Source organism: Carassius gibelio, chromosome B17 (assembly GCF_023724105.1).
Source record: "Carassius gibelio isolate Cgi1373 ecotype wild population from Czech Republic chromosome B17, carGib1.2-hapl.c, whole genome shotgun sequence".
Lineage (NCBI taxonomy): Eukaryota > Metazoa > Chordata > Actinopteri > Cypriniformes > Cyprinidae > Carassius > Carassius gibelio.
In genome coordinates this window covers 5,929,481-5,950,843 of record NC_068412.1, presented here as the reverse complement: position 1 = coordinate 5,950,843, position 21,363 = coordinate 5,929,481, and the positions used below count along the sequence as shown (strand labels likewise).

The 21,363-nt window shown below is 38.6% G+C and overlaps 1 protein-coding gene across 5 annotated transcripts in view; it reads left to right on the top strand.

Annotated features, from left to right (window-relative positions):
• Positions 1-21,363, top strand: part of LOC127976228 (ral GTPase-activating protein subunit alpha-2) — a 154,197-nt gene that overhangs the window by 100,373 nt on the left and 32,461 nt on the right. For all 5 annotated transcript variants that reach the window (XM_052580507.1, XM_052580506.1, XM_052580508.1 and 2 more), the window contains 6 exons: positions 3,855-4,632; positions 5,658-5,729; positions 7,866-7,989; positions 8,088-8,243; positions 19,678-19,836; positions 20,519-20,646. In XM_052580507.1, coding sequence (XP_052436467.1) covers positions 3,855-4,632; positions 5,658-5,729; positions 7,866-7,989; positions 8,088-8,243; positions 19,678-19,836; positions 20,519-20,646 — 1,417 coding nt within the window. The remainder of the gene's footprint in view (positions 1-3,854; positions 4,633-5,657; positions 5,730-7,865; positions 7,990-8,087; positions 8,244-19,677; positions 19,837-20,518; positions 20,647-21,363) is intronic.

The following is a 21,363-nucleotide window of genomic DNA, read 5'->3' as shown; positions in this document are numbered from 1 at the left end:
TGATAATGGCCAGCTGACTGTAAATCATCCCACTTGCATGGCTACTTGAATGAAAATTAAATATTGATTTAAGTTTTTATTTTTTATTTGTGTGAAGAGAGTTCAAAGTTAATTGAGAGAAATGAAACTAGCACAACTATAACAGCATTTCCACCGCTGGAATTTTTCACCAGGAACTAGGGACTTTTGTCCGGTTCTCTGTGTGTCTCCACCGCAGGAACCAGGATCTAAATAAAGTTCCGGGTAAAAAATTGCTCCTCAAAAAGTCCCTGCTTGCGAGGTTGTACTTTTCCAAAGGTCCAGAACTTTTGGGGGCGTGACTTGGGCACTAAACAATGCTGATTGGTTGAGTTCACTCAGCATTGTGATTTCAACCATTTATTCAGATAATTTTTTAAATATTACTGTTATTGTGTCATGAAATTTAGTTTTAAAAGTATTTCAGGCGAGAATGTAGTTGTTTAAAACTCAAATCTGTGGTTTATTTATAAACGGTTTATTTATAAAGACAGCTCCTATTTAATAATGTGTTTTGCTGATTTCAAAGACGATCAGCTCCGTGCGATCAGCAGGAGCTCAGCGGGAGCTCATGTTTCCCAACGAGAGCAGCCTCACCTCGGCTAGACCTTCTGACATTTGCCTCTTTAATGGTTAAGCATAAAATATAATTTGTTTTGGGTAAATTTAACAGATGATCTTTGGTATGTATTCAATTTATCTGTATGTTAAAATTAAAATAAAAAGAAGTAATTGATGTAATATTTAGTTACACTGTAAAGTGGTTATTAATATGAAAGCAAATCATCCCCTTGGAATTATAAGGTTCTATCTGCGTTCTGAGTAGTTTTGAGATATTGAGCTTTAAAGTTTTTGTGTTCCATAGACTTCTGTAGATAGAACCTTTTTGTTTTTTCAAAAAAAAAATCCCAAAATGTACACAACTTAAAATAAAACATCACATAATGTAAATAAATTGTCACAGAATAAGAATATGTGAATAACTCAATTTTGACAAAAATGTCAGATAGAACCTTATAATTCCAAGGGGACGAAAATGAAAACAAAAGGAGTCCGTACTACCGAGGATGCAAGTCTGAAATTTGCGTACTTTGTATTGAGAAAAGCATGCACACAGACTTCCCAGAATACTAAGTGACCTGTTGGTTACAGTGTTTACTTTCTTTTTAATTCTATTTGATTTAAATATTTATTTATTTGTGAAAAATACTGTAATTTAAAGTATAAGCATGTTTCTTTTACACGTTTAATTTTGAAACCACAAATATTAATAATAATAATTGAAAAAATCATATCTGCTTTATATCAGCTATCGCCCCCCCTGCCTTCCAAGATATCGGTATCGGCTGTCAAAAAACACATATCGGTCGACCAAGTTGGACTTGTGACATTGAAACAAACCTCCAAATATTGGCCCTCTAATTGGCCCAGGCAACATATGCCTCGTTTCCACCACAGGAACTTTACCCAGGAACTTTGGCCTTGTACTTGGTGTGTTTCCACCGCAGGAACCAGGAAATAAATAAATGAAATGCCCCTCAGAAAGTCCCTGCTGGCGAGGTGGTACTTTTTCCAAGTTCCGGAACTTTAGGGGGCGGGACTTGGGCGCTAAACATGCTGATTGTTTGAGTTCACGCAGCATTGGTTGGGTGGAACCACCATTTATTTGGATTTTCAAAATATTACTGTTATTGTGTCATGAAATATAATTTTAAAAGTATTTCAGGCGAGAATGTAGTTGTTTAAAACTCAAATCTGTGGTTTATTTATCAAGAAAGCGCCTATTTAAAAATGTTTCGCCGATCTCTGAGACGGTGAGCTCCATGCGATCAGCGGGAGCTCAGTGATCATGTATCCGCCGAGAGCAGCCTCACCACAGCTAGACCTTCTGATATGTGCTGCTGGCTCTGATGTGTCTTTAGTGGTTAAACATAAAATATAATTATTTTTAGGTAAATCTAACAGGTTGTCTTTGGTCTGTATTTAATTTATCTATATGTTAAAATTAATTTCTACACATATCCCTGAACTAAGTACATTTCTGCAGCTGTTATTATGTTTAAATGAAAACGAAAGGAGGCAGTTGTATTTGATATCCTATTTTGTTTTATTGTAAATGTACAGAGAGGAAAATTGCAGTAGCCACGGTCAGCTGACTGATGTTATCAAGTACGCTGCTGTTTCGTTGCGGACATCACACTCCCAGACAAATGCACAAAGTCTGAACTACCGAGGATTCACGTCCAAAATAAGAGTACTTTGTATTGAGAAACGCGCTCAGACCTAAGTCACCATTCTATTTACCTAATCTTCCCGGTACTTTACACCGCGGTGGAAACACAGAAAGCAACAGGTCTGGGGGGAAAAAAGTTCCTGGGGAAAAAAGTTCCTGGTACAAATGTTCCGGGTAATTTCGGTGGAAAAGCGGCAATATTGGTCTGTCACAAGTGAAAACAGTGGACCCACAATACCACAGCTTATCTATCAGAATCACATCCCACAGAGTGGTGTAATGTAACTGGGTAATGGGCAGATTTCTACATAATAGTGATGAGGCAATACAAACTTCATTAATTTATATTAAAAAGCATAGTTCAAACAAAAACTTGGAACTTGGAAACACAAATGAATACACTTTTAATGAAACCTGAGTGTTTTCTGTTGCTCTAAATTTTGACGCTTCAAAAACTACATTCATGTTTATTTGAAATTTTCATTTCTGTTCTTTGTCCCTTTTAAAATAATAAAATAGATTCAATAAATTGATGATAGAACTGCAGGGTTTAGAGTTCTCCAGCACTGAGCCCAAATTAATACCCCCCTCTATGAAATCGCTCCCTGATTGCCTAATCCTAAACCCTCCCCCAAACCTAACCGTAAACCTACCAATACTGGGGGGATAATAATCTGGCGGGGTTCTGAATTTGGAACTGCAATGGATCTCCAACGTTCAGTGTTTGGCTGTGGAAAAAAATTTAACATTTAAACAAACTGGTTGATATCACTTTCGAGTCCATGAGTTCAACTGCCAATGGTATGAGAGGAACACAGCTTTCACTCTCAACCACACTAACATTTCTAGCCAATAAGAATGTTTTTCGCTTATAAACACGAGACGCGCATAATCGTGTCCAATTGCAGAGTCGCAGCCCTGGAGAAGTGCTTAAAAAGCTGCGAGGTCACCTGGCGCACATTTACATAGAAAAACTAATTAAAAAGCAGCGGAGCTTTGTAAACAGCTCAGAGTAATTGTGTCATCTCTATAAGAACAATATAATTGGCAGAACAAATTTACCAGGATTTTTGAAAAGGTCCTGTTCATGAGTTCACACATTATCTACTATTGGTAACTTACCGGTAATTTACCAGTGAAGACTGTATGTGTGAAAGGGGCTAAACTCTTCCTCTGCATATGCTGTGAATTTGAATGGCTTTACGTACATCTGGGAAAACAGTGTGCATTATCTCACTAGATTTGTAATGTAAATCAATTATAAACTTTGCCAACACGGGAGAATACATGAACCTATTTCTAAATATGCCATTAATTGTACATTGCGATTATAAAATAAACGTTTCCGTGTTTGCATGTGGCCAGACAATACAATTTTATGGATTTAAACATTGTTTAATCATGCTGCAATACCAATAATTTTTTAAAGGACAGCTATAACTTCGCCATAATATCCTATACACAGTCATTGCATGCTGCCCCACCCACAGAAAAAAGTTCAGACTCAGGATTTATGATTTGCTTTGTGTATACCTGCAATTATTTATTTATTTATTTATTGTAATTTTTTGTAAGTGACTGAACTTGTTGTTTCATATCCCAGAAAAGAAAAGGAGAAGTCTAGAGCTGATTCCTCTGACTGCTCGGATGGTAATGACACACCTGGTCAATCATTTGGGCCACCATCCTCTCAGCGGTGGCCCCGCTCTCTTAAACAGCCTGGTCAGTGAGAACCACGACAACCCCTACGTAGAGTCCTCCGAGCTCTCCTCTGAAGTCTTCAAAAGCCCCAATCTGCAGCTCTTCGTCTTCAGTGACAGCACACTGGTCTCATACCTGCAGATCCCCTCTGACAGCTCCAGCACGACGGGGGCCAACCCGAGGGATCATTCCTCCGAGGTCCGTGTCATCGTCAGGGACATCTCAGGAAAGTACTCGTGGGACGGTGGTATTCTGTTTCACACTTTGGACGGAACTGGCTTGAGTTTGGGTGGCAGCAGAGATTGCTCTGAAAAGCAGGACTCCGTGTGCTCCAGTAAATGCTCCTCTGAGCTGGAAGTGGAAGATGGCGTGGATGTGTTGGACCAGCTACTGGAAGACCTTGGCCACAGCAGCCCAGAGTGCCTGACGCAGCCCCAGCTGAAGCTCACCCAGCCGCCCTCTCCACCCATCGGCATGAACCCTGAGATGGAAGGGCTCATCATGGATGCCATCCACAGACAGGCCAAACAAGAGGATGAGGAACTGGCCCGGCGACAGACTGAAGACCCCAGCATCAGAGCAGAGAGACAGAGAGAGCCCACACACCACGAGCCCAAATCTGCTTTTTACCTCTGCAGACTTCTCCTCAATGACCTCGGCATGAACTCATGGGATCGCAGGTACAGTATTTCATTCTTAAATGAATAGCACTTCCCAAGATGAAAATACAGTCATCCATTTGAAAAGCTGCTCTTTTCCACATCATTACGCATACGTTCTTACAAGACTTGAGACCATTCCTGATGCAAAATGTGGATGTGTGTGAATGAGATTTGAGAGCTATGGTGGAGAAGAAGACATTTTGTGAAAATCAATATTTTTGGTTTGTTGCCATTGTTAAAAGGTAACATAAATAAGTACATAAATCATGCATTTTGATTATAATCAGTTACATAGCTGCTAATATACATATTGAAGGCAGCATTTATTTGATCATAAAAGTACAACAGTAAAAGTGCAGTGTAAAGGTACAGTACAGTAATAATGAAATATTATTACAATACCAAATAACTGTTTTCTATTTGAATATTTAAATTAAAAATAGTAAAAATAGACATGAGTTGATTGTGATTTTTGTCAGAAATTTCCCGTCTACAGAATGGGCCTGTCACCACTCATCCTTGATTTACATTATTCACATTAAAGTTGTATGTCATGTTTTAATTTTTTGAAATGTTAAAACATAATACTTAAATTACTATAATTATGTTTGAGAGAGGAAGAGCTCTGACAGTTTCCATAAATCTACTTTTATGGTGCCTTATTTTGTTGTTGTTCTAAATGGAAAAGAGCAGCTTGGACATTACATATATTTTCCCTTTTTTACTTGAGGTCCTCTTTGCCATTTCATCCATTTATCAGATATATAAATATTTTAATTAATAATTATTAATCTTTTTTAATGGAACTTAAATTTTTAATCGCGAGCAATGCTATGATGCTGTGGTGTCACAGTATTTACGATCTTCAGAGAAGTAAGCCTACAGATTGCTTATAGTACTTGGTTGAACTGGAATAGAAGAAAATATTTGAGCTTTAAAGAAAATGACAACATTTTGGATTTTGCCTGTGTCTCAGCATTCATCTTTTGGAAAGTGTTTTTTCCTGGTTTTCATGACTGTTCCATTTCTCTCTCTCTTCATAGAAAAAGCTTTCATCTTCTCAAGAAGAACTCTAAGCTCTTGAGAGAGCTGAAGAATTTAGACTCAAGGCAGTGGTAAGGGTTTCTGCTCGTTTCAGAAGACCACAACATCTGATGCCCGTGCCTTAACATTTCATACACATAATATCACACCAACGCAATTAGCGAACGGAAAACATATTCGTAACCTTCTGTCTGACTCCTTAGCACTTAACACAAAAAATCAGCAGCAAACAACAGCATGCATTTGAAGAGCTCAATCATGCAGCCTAATGCCAGTCTACAGAGAGTGGCTAAATCCTTTAAAAGCACTATTAAGGAGACATGTCTTAAGACCACTCTCAGATACGCCGCTCCTCACGGCCTAATCCTGCCCATGTCTGGCTGATCACAGCTCCACACTTCTCAGCCAACAGCGATCAATAGGCGCTCAGAGTGGCTAATTACAGAGGCTTATTAAAGAATACTCCCAGGATCGGGCCACTGTTTCCCTCTGCATGCATAGCCGGTCCACTCTTGGCAACGGCTGACTGAGCATGCCAAACATCACACTGCACAGGCATGATGCTTCCTTAGCAACACTGTTCAAAGAGACACACTCCGTACACACACACTGTATACCTGGATGTGATTTATTAGCAGAGATTTTTAAAGTTATACCATTTTTATTATTATTATTATTATTATTATTTTATTTATTTATTTTGCAAAAAGTTATATAATAAAGCGTGTTTTGATGGAAAAATAATAACTGCATCCCAAATGACTATGTATTGTATTCATCCAATAGTGTATGGATTTTATAAGGATATTTTCTAATTAATAATCGGAGTCTGATAGCACCTCGCCCTTTGTGACGTAATTAAATATTATTTCATGAGCACAACAAAGGTCACCTTTACTTAACTTTTTAACGAAGTCACACCTGTTCTTTGGAGAGAAAATTATTAGCTGAGAGTTATTAATTATTAACTAAAAACATATATGAAACCAAAACATCATATTTACCTCTGGTTATCAAAAAGGGGGATACCCAGGTGACACCCAGATATTAAGATCATTTAGACTCTTTTAACATTTTTCAATTCGTGTACACATTTTAGAGTTGAAAACATGAAGCAAATGTATTTTACTTATAAACGCAACCTAATGCTAAAATGTGTTTTGTTTATATAAAAGTAAATAAAATGTTAATTGCTAAAACAAAAACAAAAAACACTATAAAGATCTATAAAAAAATCTAATAAAAAGGATGAAAACACAAGAAAACTAAAAAAAAGAAAAAATTAAAAGTGATTTCTTTTTTCATTTAAAATGTTTTTCATAAATTGAAAATTCATAATATTCACGAAAATATGCTTATGCAATATCTCAGTACACTAATAGTATTTCAATGACAATAAAATAACACTGATCTTAACTCAAAACCTCGTAATGACAAAGCAAAACCAAATTTGTGAAAATTTTGCAAACTAAACTATATTGCATTGCATCAGTATTCTATGGAAGCCAGTTTCCACCAATTGCAATTTATAAAGTCAAATGATATAAACTCCCAGTTGGGAGTTATAAAGTCAAAATTGCGTGAAATAAATGGAATTGCAAGTTCATATTACACAATTCTGACTTCACAACTGTAAAAAAAAAAAAAAAAAAAAGATTTTTAGCACTGAGCCCAAAGTAGCAGCCAGAATTATTTTTCCAATTGTTTATTTAATCAATGAGAAAAATTCAGATAAATGTTTGTGTTATATATTTTGGTTGCATTTTTTAGTTGAAAAATGTAGATGTATGTTTAAAATAGATAAATATAAAACTATTGATATATCGATCTATATACCCCTGTATCGAATCGTATCGTAGAATTTTTGGAGGGATCGGCAAATATCGTATCGGGGTAATGAGAATCAATATCGTATCGTATCGTGATGAACCATCCAATTTACATCCCTACAAAAAAAAGTCAGAATTGTGAGATAAAAAGTCGCAATTACCTTGTTTTATTTTTTATTCAGTGGGGGAAACGGGCTTCCATAGTATTCAGACCCTTTTGCTATGGCATTTAAAATTTTTCTCAGATGCATCCCATTTCGACTTTTAGATGAGATCTCTGCTTTGATTACATACACAGACCACATCAAATATGGTGATCCCTTAAATGTATTGACATTTGGCATGATTTCAATCCATCTTGTGTGTTTTTGCTTCCAGTCGAGAGACGCACAAGATTGCTGTGTTCTACATTGGAGAAGGCCAAGAGGACAAATACTCCATTCTGTCCAACACAGAGGGCAGTCAGGCTTATGAGGACTTTGTCTCTGGGCTGGGATGGGAGGTGAAAAAACACATCCAATCCACTTAATGAGTCTGTAGTGAGCAGATGTCATGTCCTGGGACTATCAGAGCATCAGGAAGTTTCTCTCTCTGTTTCAGGTGAATTTGGCCACTCACTGTGGGTTTATGGGTGGTTTGCAGAGAAATGGCAGCACAGGTAGCACAGCACCATATTACGCTACCTCCAACGTGGAGGTCATCTTCCATGTGTCGACTCGCATGCCTTCTGACTCAGACGACTCCATCACCAAAAAGGTAGATCAAGCACCTCTTTTCCTGCTTGACAAGAACCATACACATAAAAAAACTTTATGGTTTTAGATGGGTGGTTTCCTGATTGAAACTGGTGGAAAGCTGTCTTATTTATAATTTTTAAAGAAGTTGAAGAAAATGCCACTGCTTTGTCAGGAGAGTAGGCTTTCCAGTCACTATACATTCAGAGATGAAATCAGAAAGTAAAAAGGTCACACTCTTCAGTTTTTAAATGACCTAATGTTAAACCCACCCTTTTAGTTACAGTTGCTGTCGCTATAAAGCTTTCTGCCAGTGTCACACAGTAAGAGAGAAGCAGTAATTAAGTGAAAATAATGTGCATTTGTGTATCTGGTAAGGATGGGCAATATATCTAATGTGTATGATATAGCAATATATTTTTTATTAAGTAAATTATATGGAATGAGGCAATGCTGTTAATATCAATATGAAGTAGTTTGATTGATACAAGGGCATTTGACAACAAATACAGAGTGAGGCGCTGCGGGGAAAGTGCACAATCCAGTTTGTACTCAACTTATGCTTTAAAAAGCATTATTTTTTGTTTTTAGATCGTAATGTTAAAATGTTAGAATGTAATGAAATTTTAACCCATTTTGCACATTACATATGGCATTGCCTACATGGTTGCAATTTTCTTAAAATAAATATAGTTGTTTTTTTTAACAAAGACATTTTCTTTTTATTTTATGTTTTAGACATTTTTCAATTATGACAATTATCTCACCTAAATGTTTGATCATGCATTGCATTTTAGTTTTTACAGTGAGGCAATAGCTACATAATAGCTTACACACAGTGCAAGCTTGATTTTGTGAGCTGTACACTAAGAAATAATATGTTAGATCAACGAAAAAAACAGTTTGCTTCAGGTTTTTTCTTTTTTTTTTTTTTTAGTTATGATAACTTCTAATAAAACGATGTTCAACCAACGAACTAAATTGATTCAGAAGAACTTAATTTGTAACATAAACATATTAAATTAATTACTAAAAAAAATAATTTGTCCAACTAATGGATTTGTCAGCCTGGAACCAATTTATATGATCTTTTTTCAGTTCAAATCCACAGCTATTATAGCACACACTAAATGTAACTAGTTTAGCATGAATAATGAATAAGAAATATGTTACTTGTCATTGGCATTAGCACAGTCACTGCTAATAGAGTCAATGTATTGTTTAGCTCCATGTGGTCTACTCTTCAGCACAATGGTAACCATAAGAACTTCAACTTAAAAGAAAAACATAACAGCATTAAACGCTAATATGTATTACCTTCACAAAAACAAAAAACTAAACAAAAAACATACATAAAATGACACCTAATTTCAACATTTGCTCTCTATATCCTGTCCTATGCAGAGCATGCTGGGAACTAGAAATCCACTAATTAATTTCCAAATGAGACAGTTTTATTGAGTTACTACAACTTAATTTTTAACGAAATTCAATTAACACAGAAATTTTAGTTTAAATTAATGTAATGATCAACATTATTTTGTCAGCTGAACGCAACAAAATAATGTTTAAAGCTTAAATGGTTTAATTAAATTATTAATTAAGAAAAAACTCGCAACCATGCATTTATTTAAGCTGTCAAGTCAAGTCACCTTTATTTATATAACGCTTTAAACAAAACTGATTGTGTCAAAGGAACTGAACAACATTCATCAGGAAAACAGTGTGTCAATAATGCAAAATGATAGTTAAAGGCAGTTCATCATTGAATTCAGTGATGTCATCTCTGTTCAGTTGAAATAGTGTCTGTGCATTCATTTGCAATCAAGTCAACGATATCGCTGTAGAGGAAGTGACCCCAACTAAGCAAGCCCGAGGCGACAGCGGCAAGGAACCGAAACTCCATCGGTGACAGAATGGAGAAAAAAACCTTGGGAGAAACCAGGCTCAGTTGGGGGCCAGTTCTCCTCTGACCAGACGAAACCAGTAGTTCAATTCCAGGCTGCAGCAAAGTCAGATTGTGCAGAAGAATCATCTGTTTCCTGTGGTCTTGTCCTGGTGCTCCTCTGAGACAAGGTCTTTACAGGGGATCTGTATCTGGGGCTCTAGTTGTCCTGGTCTCCGTTGTCTTTCAGGGCAGTAGAGGTCCTTTCTAGGTGCTGATCCACCATCTGGTCTGGATACGTACTGGATCCGGGTGACTGCAGTGACCCTCTGATCTGGATACAGACTGGATCTGGTGGCCACGGTGACCTCGGAATAAGAGAGAAACAGACTAATATTATCGTAGATGCCATTCTTCTAATGATGTAGCAAGTACCTCTGGTGTTATGGGAAGTGTATTGTGGTTGTTAACTGATCCCCTGAATAATTTTTGAGTGCTCTATAATCAAGCTGCACAGTTGACAGGCATTGTCACTTGCACAATTGAGGCAGTGTTGCATCGTCACTAAAGTTTATAAATTCACATTTTTTCAGTCTTGGCACCGTTTAAAGCATTTAGCACTCTGCGATTTCCTTGAGATAGTCTGCTCATGCACACTCAAAGTGCACACACATAAGGCCGCCTCACATGATGCAATGAGGTGATTTGAAGTCATTTGTGCATTTTGAGAGGGAAAGAGAGAAAGTGTATAGTGATTCATTCACGCTGTTTATAAAACTATGTCTCACAGAAAGTTTTCAAATTATTTTGTAAGTTATTTAATAAAGAAATATGAATTGCACCTCACCTTCAGCAATATAATTATTTGACCCAGGCTAAACACAGATTGAGACAGTGTCGCTGCATGTCATGCCAAACCACTCATCATCAGCTTGAGATCGTTTTTTGAGAATCGGCCTTTATAGAGACCGCCGATCAAACTTCCCAAAGTGATTATTGGCCGATGGTGATGATCGGTAGCTGATCAATCAGAGCACCACTAATGGAGGATTGTAGACTCACAAGTTAATGTCCACTGGTATGTGCATTTACCAGTTGTGTATGTTTGACAGCTACATCCTTAACAGATGGAAGTTGCTGTGATTTAGGTTAAAAATGCATAAATACTCATATCAAGCAATCTGTTTTACAGACAAAGGAACAGTGACCACGCAATGAATAATCCAGTATCCAATATAGTCAGCACAGTGTTGTCTTTTAGTTTCAGTCTGAAAATCCTGCATGGAATTGTGCCTTTGAAAACAAATCCGTGGTAAAATTAAGTGATCAGAGGACCAATTTCTTACTGACGGGGTCTAGATCTTCATGAAAAATTCTGAACGGTGTATATAAATATACCTGTTTTTTTTTTTTTTTTTCTAAAACCAAACATTTTTTTAAAAACTGCAACACAAATGTTTGCTTACCCTTAGAAACACTGTTATTTTGTTTAAAATGGATTTAATGACTACAGTTCGTCGTACAGACTGAACAGCAGGTGAGTGACATGCATGTAGAGCGTGACTTTTGGACCGTGCTGCTGATTGCACGGCTCTTGTCAGGCCGCTGAGAGCTGTGAGGCCGTGTAGTCAGCGAGGGGGCTGAGCATGTGCAGGTTTAGTAACAGCTCTCTCTCTCTGGACTCCTGTGCGTTCTGTGATCGGGGCCCCGATCAGCACATTAACTCACGCCGCAAGGGCCAAAGGCCTGCCGGATACCAGCAGGGCCCTGCTATCGAATTCCGCCCGTGTCGGCGGGACGGCGATCGACATGCGTTAGCAGGTTAACGCTGGCAAAATGAGCCGGTAGGAACCTGGTTAGTTTGAGCGCTCAATCCGATCATGCGCAGGCCTGCAGAGAGAAAAATTAATCAGGCTACCAGACACTGAAGTCTCTCACCATCAGAACTCCTATTAGCCCATCGCAGCCACACTCCGCTTCCTCTGTTCAGTGCAGGGAGGGAGTGTGTGTGCCGCGAGCCATGCTCGATTCATTTTGGCCTGATTTTGGCCATCAGGCCCTATAATTGCTGTGCTCCTGCTCAGGCAGCGAGAGAGGGCAACTGTTGGGCGGCGCGTGTGTGGGGAGGGGTGAAAGGGCTATTTTATCAGCCACAGGCAGACAGGAAGTAACTCCTCTAATTTACAAATGCAACATTCAGAGGTAGCGAGAGAAAAGAGGGGTGAAGAGCCGACAGCAAGGAAAGCAAAGAGAGAAAAAGAGAAGAATTCCTGAATCCAATTGAGTGCTGGGGGGCAGAACGGAACAGAGCAGCTGGCTGGGCTAGTAATGTAGTTACTGGGAGGGTGTTGCCATGCGAGGCCATGGTGTCAGGAGGCAGCCGGTCATCCAAGCACACACACACTCTTTTGTTGCAGAGGGAAGGATGCTGCTTCTTTACAAGGCAACATTTAAGCTTGAGGGCATTTCTAGCTTTGCTCAGTGTCTGTGTGTTTACAGTGTGCATGTGTGTGTCATGCTCTACACATGGTTCTTTCAAGAACGCTGAAAGGTTCTTTGGGATCAAAAAATTATTTGGGATCACTGTCAAGACTTCCTTTTGGAATCTTTAAGAGCGCACACACATGGGGCCACTAAAGTGCCTCTTCCACTATTGGGCCGAACGTTTTTTTCTTTGTTTTGTTTGTTTTGCTTAACCATTCCATTCTGTGCCGATCCGGGCCAGTCAGTTCTGATACGGTTTCATTTTCAACTGTGGTGCTGATAACGGAGCGCTTTGGAACGTAATACAAACGTGTCAGTTGTTGCCTTGTTAACACAAGTGTAATGTAAACAGCGATATAGACAATGATCAGATATATCTGTTTTTTGGGACTCCTTTTTATCTGATATTTACTTTCTTAACAGAAAAAAGGACACAACTCTTGATGTGAAAAATAAACAGAAGGCAATGCCAGTGTACCAACAAATGCTGAGGGGATATACATGCCCAAATATCAATAAGCGCAAATACATTTCTTCTTTATTTATATTGACTGTAGTGTAGCTGTTTACTTGGCTATTTCATCAAATACCGTGCTTCGGCTTAGTCAGCTATGGCGAAACTGGAAGCTAGGCAACAGAGTGGTAACGTCATGCACACGCACTCGACCAACACAATTGTCTAACCTTGCTGAGAGTAGTTGTAATCGTGCAACGCGGTACCAGCCTCATGTGGAAATAGAACTAGAACCGTACCTGACAGTACCTTAGGACCGATGGGCTCAATAGTGGAAAACCGGCTGAATATTCTCATAGTTTTTGTTTGCTAATCCAAATCTGTTATTATTGCTCATACTTAAAAGTACTGGACAGTCCTTAGTCTTAAACAATCAAATCTTAATTACATTTTCATCAAATTTAAGGCCTTAAAAAAAGTCCTATCATATCTAAATGTACATTATAGAGGTCTTAAATTTGGGGACAGAAAATGTTGTAATGTGACTACATAAGACTCCAAACGACATTCAGATAGCATGCTTATCCTCTAGGAAATAATAATTGCAATGTTAGGTGCATTTAAGTCACTGGCCGGAACAAGATGGCGATATACCTTTTCTACATAAAAATACTTTGGTAACACTTTAGAATACTGTTTCTTACTTAATGCATATCTGATAATTATATATATACTGATTAGTTAACACATCTTCCTTAGCGGTTAACAGTAGTGAGTTAAGTGTTAATGAATAATTACCTGTTATTTCTTCAATTATTCCTTATTAGTTATGCAGTAAGTAAGAAACAGTATTCTAAAGTGTTACCAATACTTTTTAGAGGGATGGTTCACCTAAAAACAAAACTTCTGTCAGTAATTACTCACTCGTATGTTGTTTCAAACGCATTAAAAACCTTTGCTCATCTTCGGAACACAAATTAAGATATTTTTGATGAAATCCGAGAACTTTCTGACCCTCCATAGACACCAATGGAAATACCACATTCAAGGCACTGAAATGTAGTAAGGAGAACTTTCTGACACATGGCCTATCGTTATGTACACTTAGTACTGTAATGACGCGCTTCACTGTAATAATGGAGGGAACCACTTCTGTGGTATTTTTCACAGTCGCGTCTTTTATAATTTTTTATCTTTGTTATCTAAAACGTGCTGTGACGGATATTCCAAACCCACTCATAATATGATGCCGAAACACTCAAGCCAGCAAAACATGCGCAACGCGTGCATGTATTTGTACTGTTGCAGAACGAGAGGTACAGTAGTAACGTACTGGGAGGCGAAGTGAATAAGACACATGCCTTTGGTGTGAGAGACCCGGGTTCGAATCCACTGTGAGACACCAACGTGTCCCTGAGCAAGACACTTAACCCCTAGGTGCTCCAGAGGCATGCGACCTCTAACATATGTAGCAATTGTAAGTCGCTTTGGATAAAAGCATCAGCTAAATGAATAAATGTAAATGTACTTCCTTGCACATTACACACAGGCTGCTAGATTCACTTTGCCAGAATTTCATGTATGCTTAAGGTCGAAAATAAATTATGTTTATAGTGAATGCCCCTATCAGTCGTCTTTTTTTACGATCCAAATGCGAGTGCTACGTGAGTGAACATCAGAGATCACACAACAGAAGAGCACGAGCATGCTCGCTCCCTTGCTCTTGCTTTTGCTCTTGCTCTTGCTCTTGCTCTTGCTCTTGCTCTTGCTCTCTCTCTCTCTCGCTCTCTCTCTCTCTCTCTCTCTCTCTCTCTCTCTCTACAGTTAACCCTTTAGGCGCCAGAGGTTTTTTCCTAAGACGTTAAATTTTGACATCTTAATTTCAAAAGGCTATATCTTAAAATTTATAAAAGATAGAGACTTTCTGTCAATTAGAAAAATATTAAGGATGACCCAATGTTTATGTAGGGATTACATTTTCCCATCTAATTTGCATATTATGACGTCATATGGGGCATATTATGCTTCTGTTATGAGCAGCGTGGCCAGATCTGCCTCGCGCACGCGCTGAGTGTGTACAGCTCGGACTACTATCAGTCTCATTGCGACTCCCCACCTTGCCTCCTAACTGTCCTATGAATACTTCGACCTCGTCTAACATACCCAGTGGCATTAGACAAAGTCTCCACTACAATAGTGTCACCGCGATCGCAGAGAGGTGCGGTCAGAAGACAAATATACATGTCTAGTCTAGTGCGGAAAAAATCTCCTGTCTCGTCCCCGCAACAATAACACGCCTGCTAATTTCGCCATGAACACACCGACCCCTGCAAACATTGTTCACACCTCTGACATTTGGCAAAGGACCATTTACATTGGGTAAAGGATTCACCGTTTGTGCTTGGTGTAGGGCTATACTTTCACTTTCAGTAACACCGTCATCTTCTGAATGCAGATTCCCCTTCAGAATCAGTGTCTGCGAATAGAAGTCCCAACACCTCATTGTGGCTTTATTTAAGCTTTATTGATGCCATTAGATAATAATAATAATGATCATAATAATAATCTAATGCCAATACTCGCTGACGCTGCAATATTGGTCAGATAAAATGGCTCACTCTCACACTAGCTCCACTTTTTTTCCCCACAGTTTCAATGCGCTCTAGCTCGAAGATTTTGTATAGGAGCATGAAGTTTTTTTGAGTCAGAGATTAATTATTATATGTCTGCTGTCTGGTGCAGGGGGTGTTGCATGAAATTTGACACCCTATTTGACAAAATCGGCCGTTTTATTCAGTGCTGCATCTTGTAGAGTAAACTCGACCGTGGCGCCAAGAGGGTTAAGTAATTTGTGCATTGTTTTACTTGTTTTTGACATATCTGACCGAACTACAATTTTCCTGTGATGAACATAATATTGTATATTCACTTTGACAAGCTTGCGCATCTCCGCTGCTGCACGCTCAGCTCACTCAGTGTGCTTTATCAGCTCGCACACGTCAGCTATACAGGCGTTAATACTGAATGTTTATCATTATATTCATTGCATAGATATCCTACGTAGGCAACCTTAAACTCTCATAACTCCATTCTGCTGTCTGTTATTCTGTTGTCTCTGTTTCTTTGTCTGAATAACTCACTTATCACATGCTGCATCGTATCGGGGCATTTTAACGAGTACGAGTACAAGAGCTCAGTATCGGGCCCAAAACCGATAGCAGTATTGGTATTTGAGCATCCCTAGTATGTATTTATTGTTTTTATGTAATGGTAGGGCTGTGCAAAAAATCAAATGTGATTTTCATGCACATCTCATCAGTAAAGACGCTCCTGTAATTAGAAGTATATCTCCAGCACGTGCGTTCAGATCATGGTTGCCAGGTTTTCACAACAAATCCTGCCCACTTCTTCTCAAAACTAGTCCAAAAGTAGCCCAATCGCGTTTCCAGGAGGTTCCCCGATAAAAAATCACTTTCCGGAGGTTAAAATTTAAGTTTTATGGCATGGTTGTGTAAGTAAAATTCGCATTTTAGGTGCTAAATATCATGTTATTGGTTTTGTCGCTTCGACCTGCGGACATGAAAAACAACCACAGACTTGGCAACACTGGTTGGCATTTACTACACCGAGCCGTAATTCACTGACAATCTACACAAAATCGATTTTAAAATCAGTGGCAATTCTTTGTCGATTTTGAAAGCGACTTTGTGTTAGTTGTCGGTAGACTACGGCTCTTTGTAGTAACTGCCGCTCCACCTGAATCAGTGTTGCCAAGTCTGCGGTTGTTTTTCATGTCCGCGGTTCGAGGCAACCCCAATACCAATAACGTGATATTTAGCCCCTAAAATGCGAATTTTACCAAGACAACCTTGCCAAAAAAAAAGTATATTTTAACCCCGGGAAGCATTTTTTTTTTTATCTGGGAAACCTCCTGGAATCGCGATTAGTTTTGGACTAGTTTTGAGAAGCAACAGGGCAGGATTTGTTGTCAAATCCTGGCAACCCTGATCTGAGCACACGTGCTGGAGGTATACTTCTACTTAAAGGAGTGTCTTTACTGATGAGATGTGCGTGAAAATCACATTCGATTTTTTGCACATCCCTATGTATTGGTACACAAAGCAATTTGAATTCATATGTATAAATTGGCTGAAACATGTTTTGAGTAGTTTATGCTTGCAATTATCCAGTTTGTACCCCAACGTGTTGAATCAAGTATGTGAGGAAACCCTGATTAAACGCTGTTTAATCTATAGATAGGAATGATACTGCAAATCATAAGATTTAAGAAAAAAGTATACGGTCATTTTGGTAGATGCTAAAATGGGTAAAGAATCCCAAAGCCTTTCATTGGTGGAAGAACCTGAGCAATATCTAGAGACCAGTGAATAAGAAGGTCTTCGAGATGGACTCTATTGGATTGTGTGGGGAAAATCCACCAACCACCTAGAATTATCTAGCAACCGCATGGAACATTTTGGCAATGCATAGCAACCACCCACAACATCTTCACAGGTGCCCTACTTAAGCCTGTACTAAAGTTCAGGTTTCTTAGAAGTCTGCGGTCTTTAACATCTGCTCCCTTTCATTGAGAATGGCATCTGGTGTATGTGTACAATGTGTTGTGTATTTCCTCTCTACGCCCAACCTGTTTACATGCCGCCAATTCTTCTGCTGACTCTCCAAATGGATCGGTATGCAACGACCCAATCAGCTTGTTGTGGATTTGTTTAATTTTAGCCCATTAGCATAATTAAGGGCTTATGGGGAAATGTGGTAATTGCATTTTTGGTGAAGAGGACATGTTTTGGTAATGGCTCATTAGGCATGGGTGCATCGGCAGATGTTTAACGACCCATTGAGAGGAGCTCGCTTAAGGCCGTGCCGTCGCAGCAACATGCTTCCAAGACTCCTCTTTTTTGATTACAGAGGTCACTTTAATTTCTCACCATTTTGGTAATAGTCCACTTAATTGTTGTTAATTATTTGGAATGGAGTCTTTATGGTCTGTCTGTGCTGCTTGTTTTTGCTTAGATTTTGACAGTAAATGATGATGTGAGCACCTGAAACAACCACTTGTGTGTTGCATGAAAAAAATCACTTTTATCACTTAATGTATGCATTGCTAGGCTTGGACTGGGGTGATACATGCAAACATTTCTATCACGTCATTCTCAATTTTTTCACGTCATTCTCTTTTTTTCTGCTAACAATAGATTCCATAGTATTCAATCAAATTTTTGTAGACTTCGGTTAATTACATTGTTTGATTTTTTTTTTTATCCATTTCATTTTCCTCTTTTCAGTTTATTATTAAAAAGATTGGAATGCCCGTTTGGATACTTGCAAAACTTCGTTTTGGGAAATTTAGTTTTGACGTTTAAATTTCTAGCACACAAAACTTCTGGGATTTGCATGAATGAGTTTTTGTATGAATCTCTGAAGGAAACTGAGTGTTTTATAGCATTTCTGTTAATCTTACCTCCATATAATACCTAAACGCGGTGTTCATAAGTTCAGTGTTATTTCAAAACAACATTGTGACAGAAACAACGTGTAGTTCAATTCAAACATCTGAACTTTTCAAAGTGACTTTCTTTCGGCCATTTAATGTTGATGATTAACTGTTTGATATTTGGAAATCTCAAGGTTATCAGCATTAACAGAAGTCGTCATTCCCAGAATGCTCTCTAGATATCTGAATCAGAACTGACTCATACTAGAACCAATTTCCACTGGTAATTGTTTTAACGTCTCCTGTCTGAATATAAAAGCCTTTACAGGATTGTCGGCTAGTAGTAGCACACCTCTGAGCCCACTGTTCTGATATAGTTTTCCTCATGTACAACATTAAACTAATCATTGCAAAAGATTGCTGGTGCTTCAACATTAGAGCTACATGTTAATCAAACTCTCAGCGCCCATGTATTTCATGTTCCTGAGGTCCCAAAAATTATCTTCCGAAAAATGCATTTCCTACAAATGTATGTATATTTTTATGTAAAAATGACAATCTGTCCAATTTTCTGGCTAAAGTCAATTTGTTTAAATGGTTGAAACATAATGAACCCAATTTCAGTAGCTCATCTGACTTGAGATTGAAAATTCCCAAAATAATTTCAGCTGTTATGTACTAAAATAAATGTACAGTCTTTCTGGAATTATAGTTGATCATGAAGAAAATGTACATGTTTGTGAGAGAGTCCTGTATTTGATGACCACGGTAGTTTTACATACTCTTAAAATTAAAGGTGCTTCAAAAGGTTATTCACAGTGTTGCCATTGGAGAACCATTTTTGGTTCCACAAAGAACCATTCAGTCAAACGTTCTTTAAAGAACCATGTCTTTCTTAAGTTTCATAATCTGAAGAAGTCTCATTCTTTCAGATGTTAAAGGTTCTTTATGGAACCATTTAAACAAAAAGGTTCTTCTATGGCATCGTGAAGCACCTTTATTTTGTGCAATGTCTTTCGAATTTGTTATTCAATAAACATGCACTGTGTAAAATGATTATCTGTAATTGTTTTTTTCCCCTGATGTGCAGCCCTCATAATGTTCCTGAGTAATGTTGACAGTATTTGATTGGTTTGCATGTCAGATTTATTGATGCTTTTGCCTCTGATTGGTCATAGCTTCGTCACTTGGGAAACGATGAAGTGCACATCGTGTGGTCGGAGCACACGCGGGATTACAGGCGAGGAATCATTCCCACCGACTTCGGAGATGTCCTCATCATCATCTACCCCATGAAAAACCACATGTTCTTTGTTCAGATCATGAAAAAACCTCAGGTACGTCCCTCGTCATGAAGATAATGACATTACATTACATTACAAACCACAGTCGTCCACCATTATTTACCAGATTTTCATATATTACGTGAAATGCCTCTCCCGAGGCGTCTTAAGCTCTTCGTCAGGATGTGCGATGTTTCGTTGATTGTCATGAGATGTCAATTGTGGCTGGAAGGACTGGATGGTATCTCTTCCTGTCTCTTCTCTGAAAGCACTAATGCTGGAAGTCCATTACTGCACTGTCGGCACGCCACTCTCATCGCGGTCAAGCTGCCTTTCATCTTCCTCCTCCTGCGTCTGCCGCTAGATCCCCAGAGAAACCGAGCGTGCATCATTTGTAATTTCTCGCAAACACGTCAGCTCTCCCAGACTTGACTGCTGTGTGTCGAGTGGCCTGGATGCTGTCGGATGTATGGCTCCTGCAGCATGTCACCAGCTGCAATTAGTGAAATTCCCTCAGCTGTAACACTGCTATCTGCTGTTCCACCCAAATAACTCTCATTTCATCCACTCGAGAAACGCGAGCCTTGGCAAATGAAACTGATGCATTATCCATCCACTAGATTAATTTGTCCCGTACATGTATTACATGCAACATGGGGTTGAGAATTCATGTAAATTGATTTTGCATTTAAAACTTAAAACAATATTGCTTCATTATTTGCTCTGTCTCAACCAGGTTCCATTCTTTGGGCCTCTGTTCGACGGGGCAATAGTGACTGGGACGCTGTTGCCAAGTCTGGTGCGGGCCACATGCATCAATGCCAGCAGGGCTGTGAAGTCTCGACTGCCACTATACCAGAGTTTGTATCCTTCAACGTTATGGTTGGGAGATCACAGCGTTCTGTATGTGATTTGACACTCATTTTGTGCTTGTAGGTAGAACACACTCTGAACATGTCTCATTCCACTCTGTAGTTCTCAATGCTTTTAATCTTTTGTTGAACATGACTTCTGCTGAAAATTGACACTGATATCACTGATATGATTAATGAGGTTGTTTGTTAATATATATCTATAGTATTTATAGACACCATTGCTGTGTAACACAGTATGAGAGACTCTGTTTTTGGCATTGTGTGTTGTTGTTTGTTGTTGCTGTTTAAAGAACAGCTCATCCATTTCTGGCAAAGACGTGGCATCTTTTCCCGGTAAGTAAATGTTTTTATGGTGTATACTGGGAGTTTTTAGGGAGCAAAAGATTGAGTGCACTGGAATGGCCCTAGAAATGCCTTGGTAGTACATAGTTTCTAGGGAGAAGATTGAAACAGACCTGCTGTCTCTTTTCTATAATTGTCTCCAGCTGATGAATTATTACAAATCAATTTCCAAGTTGAATTGTGGAAGCCTTACACCTTGAGTGTCTATTCATTTTCAATAATTCATTGGCCAAGAATCAATTGTCAATTGTTTGTCTCATATCCTTTTTATCTGCATGTAGAATTTCTTCCCTTCTCCACTGATTGTCTTGTTTAGAAAAACTGCTATATGGGGGAAAAGGGTAATTTGGTAATTCATTTCGTA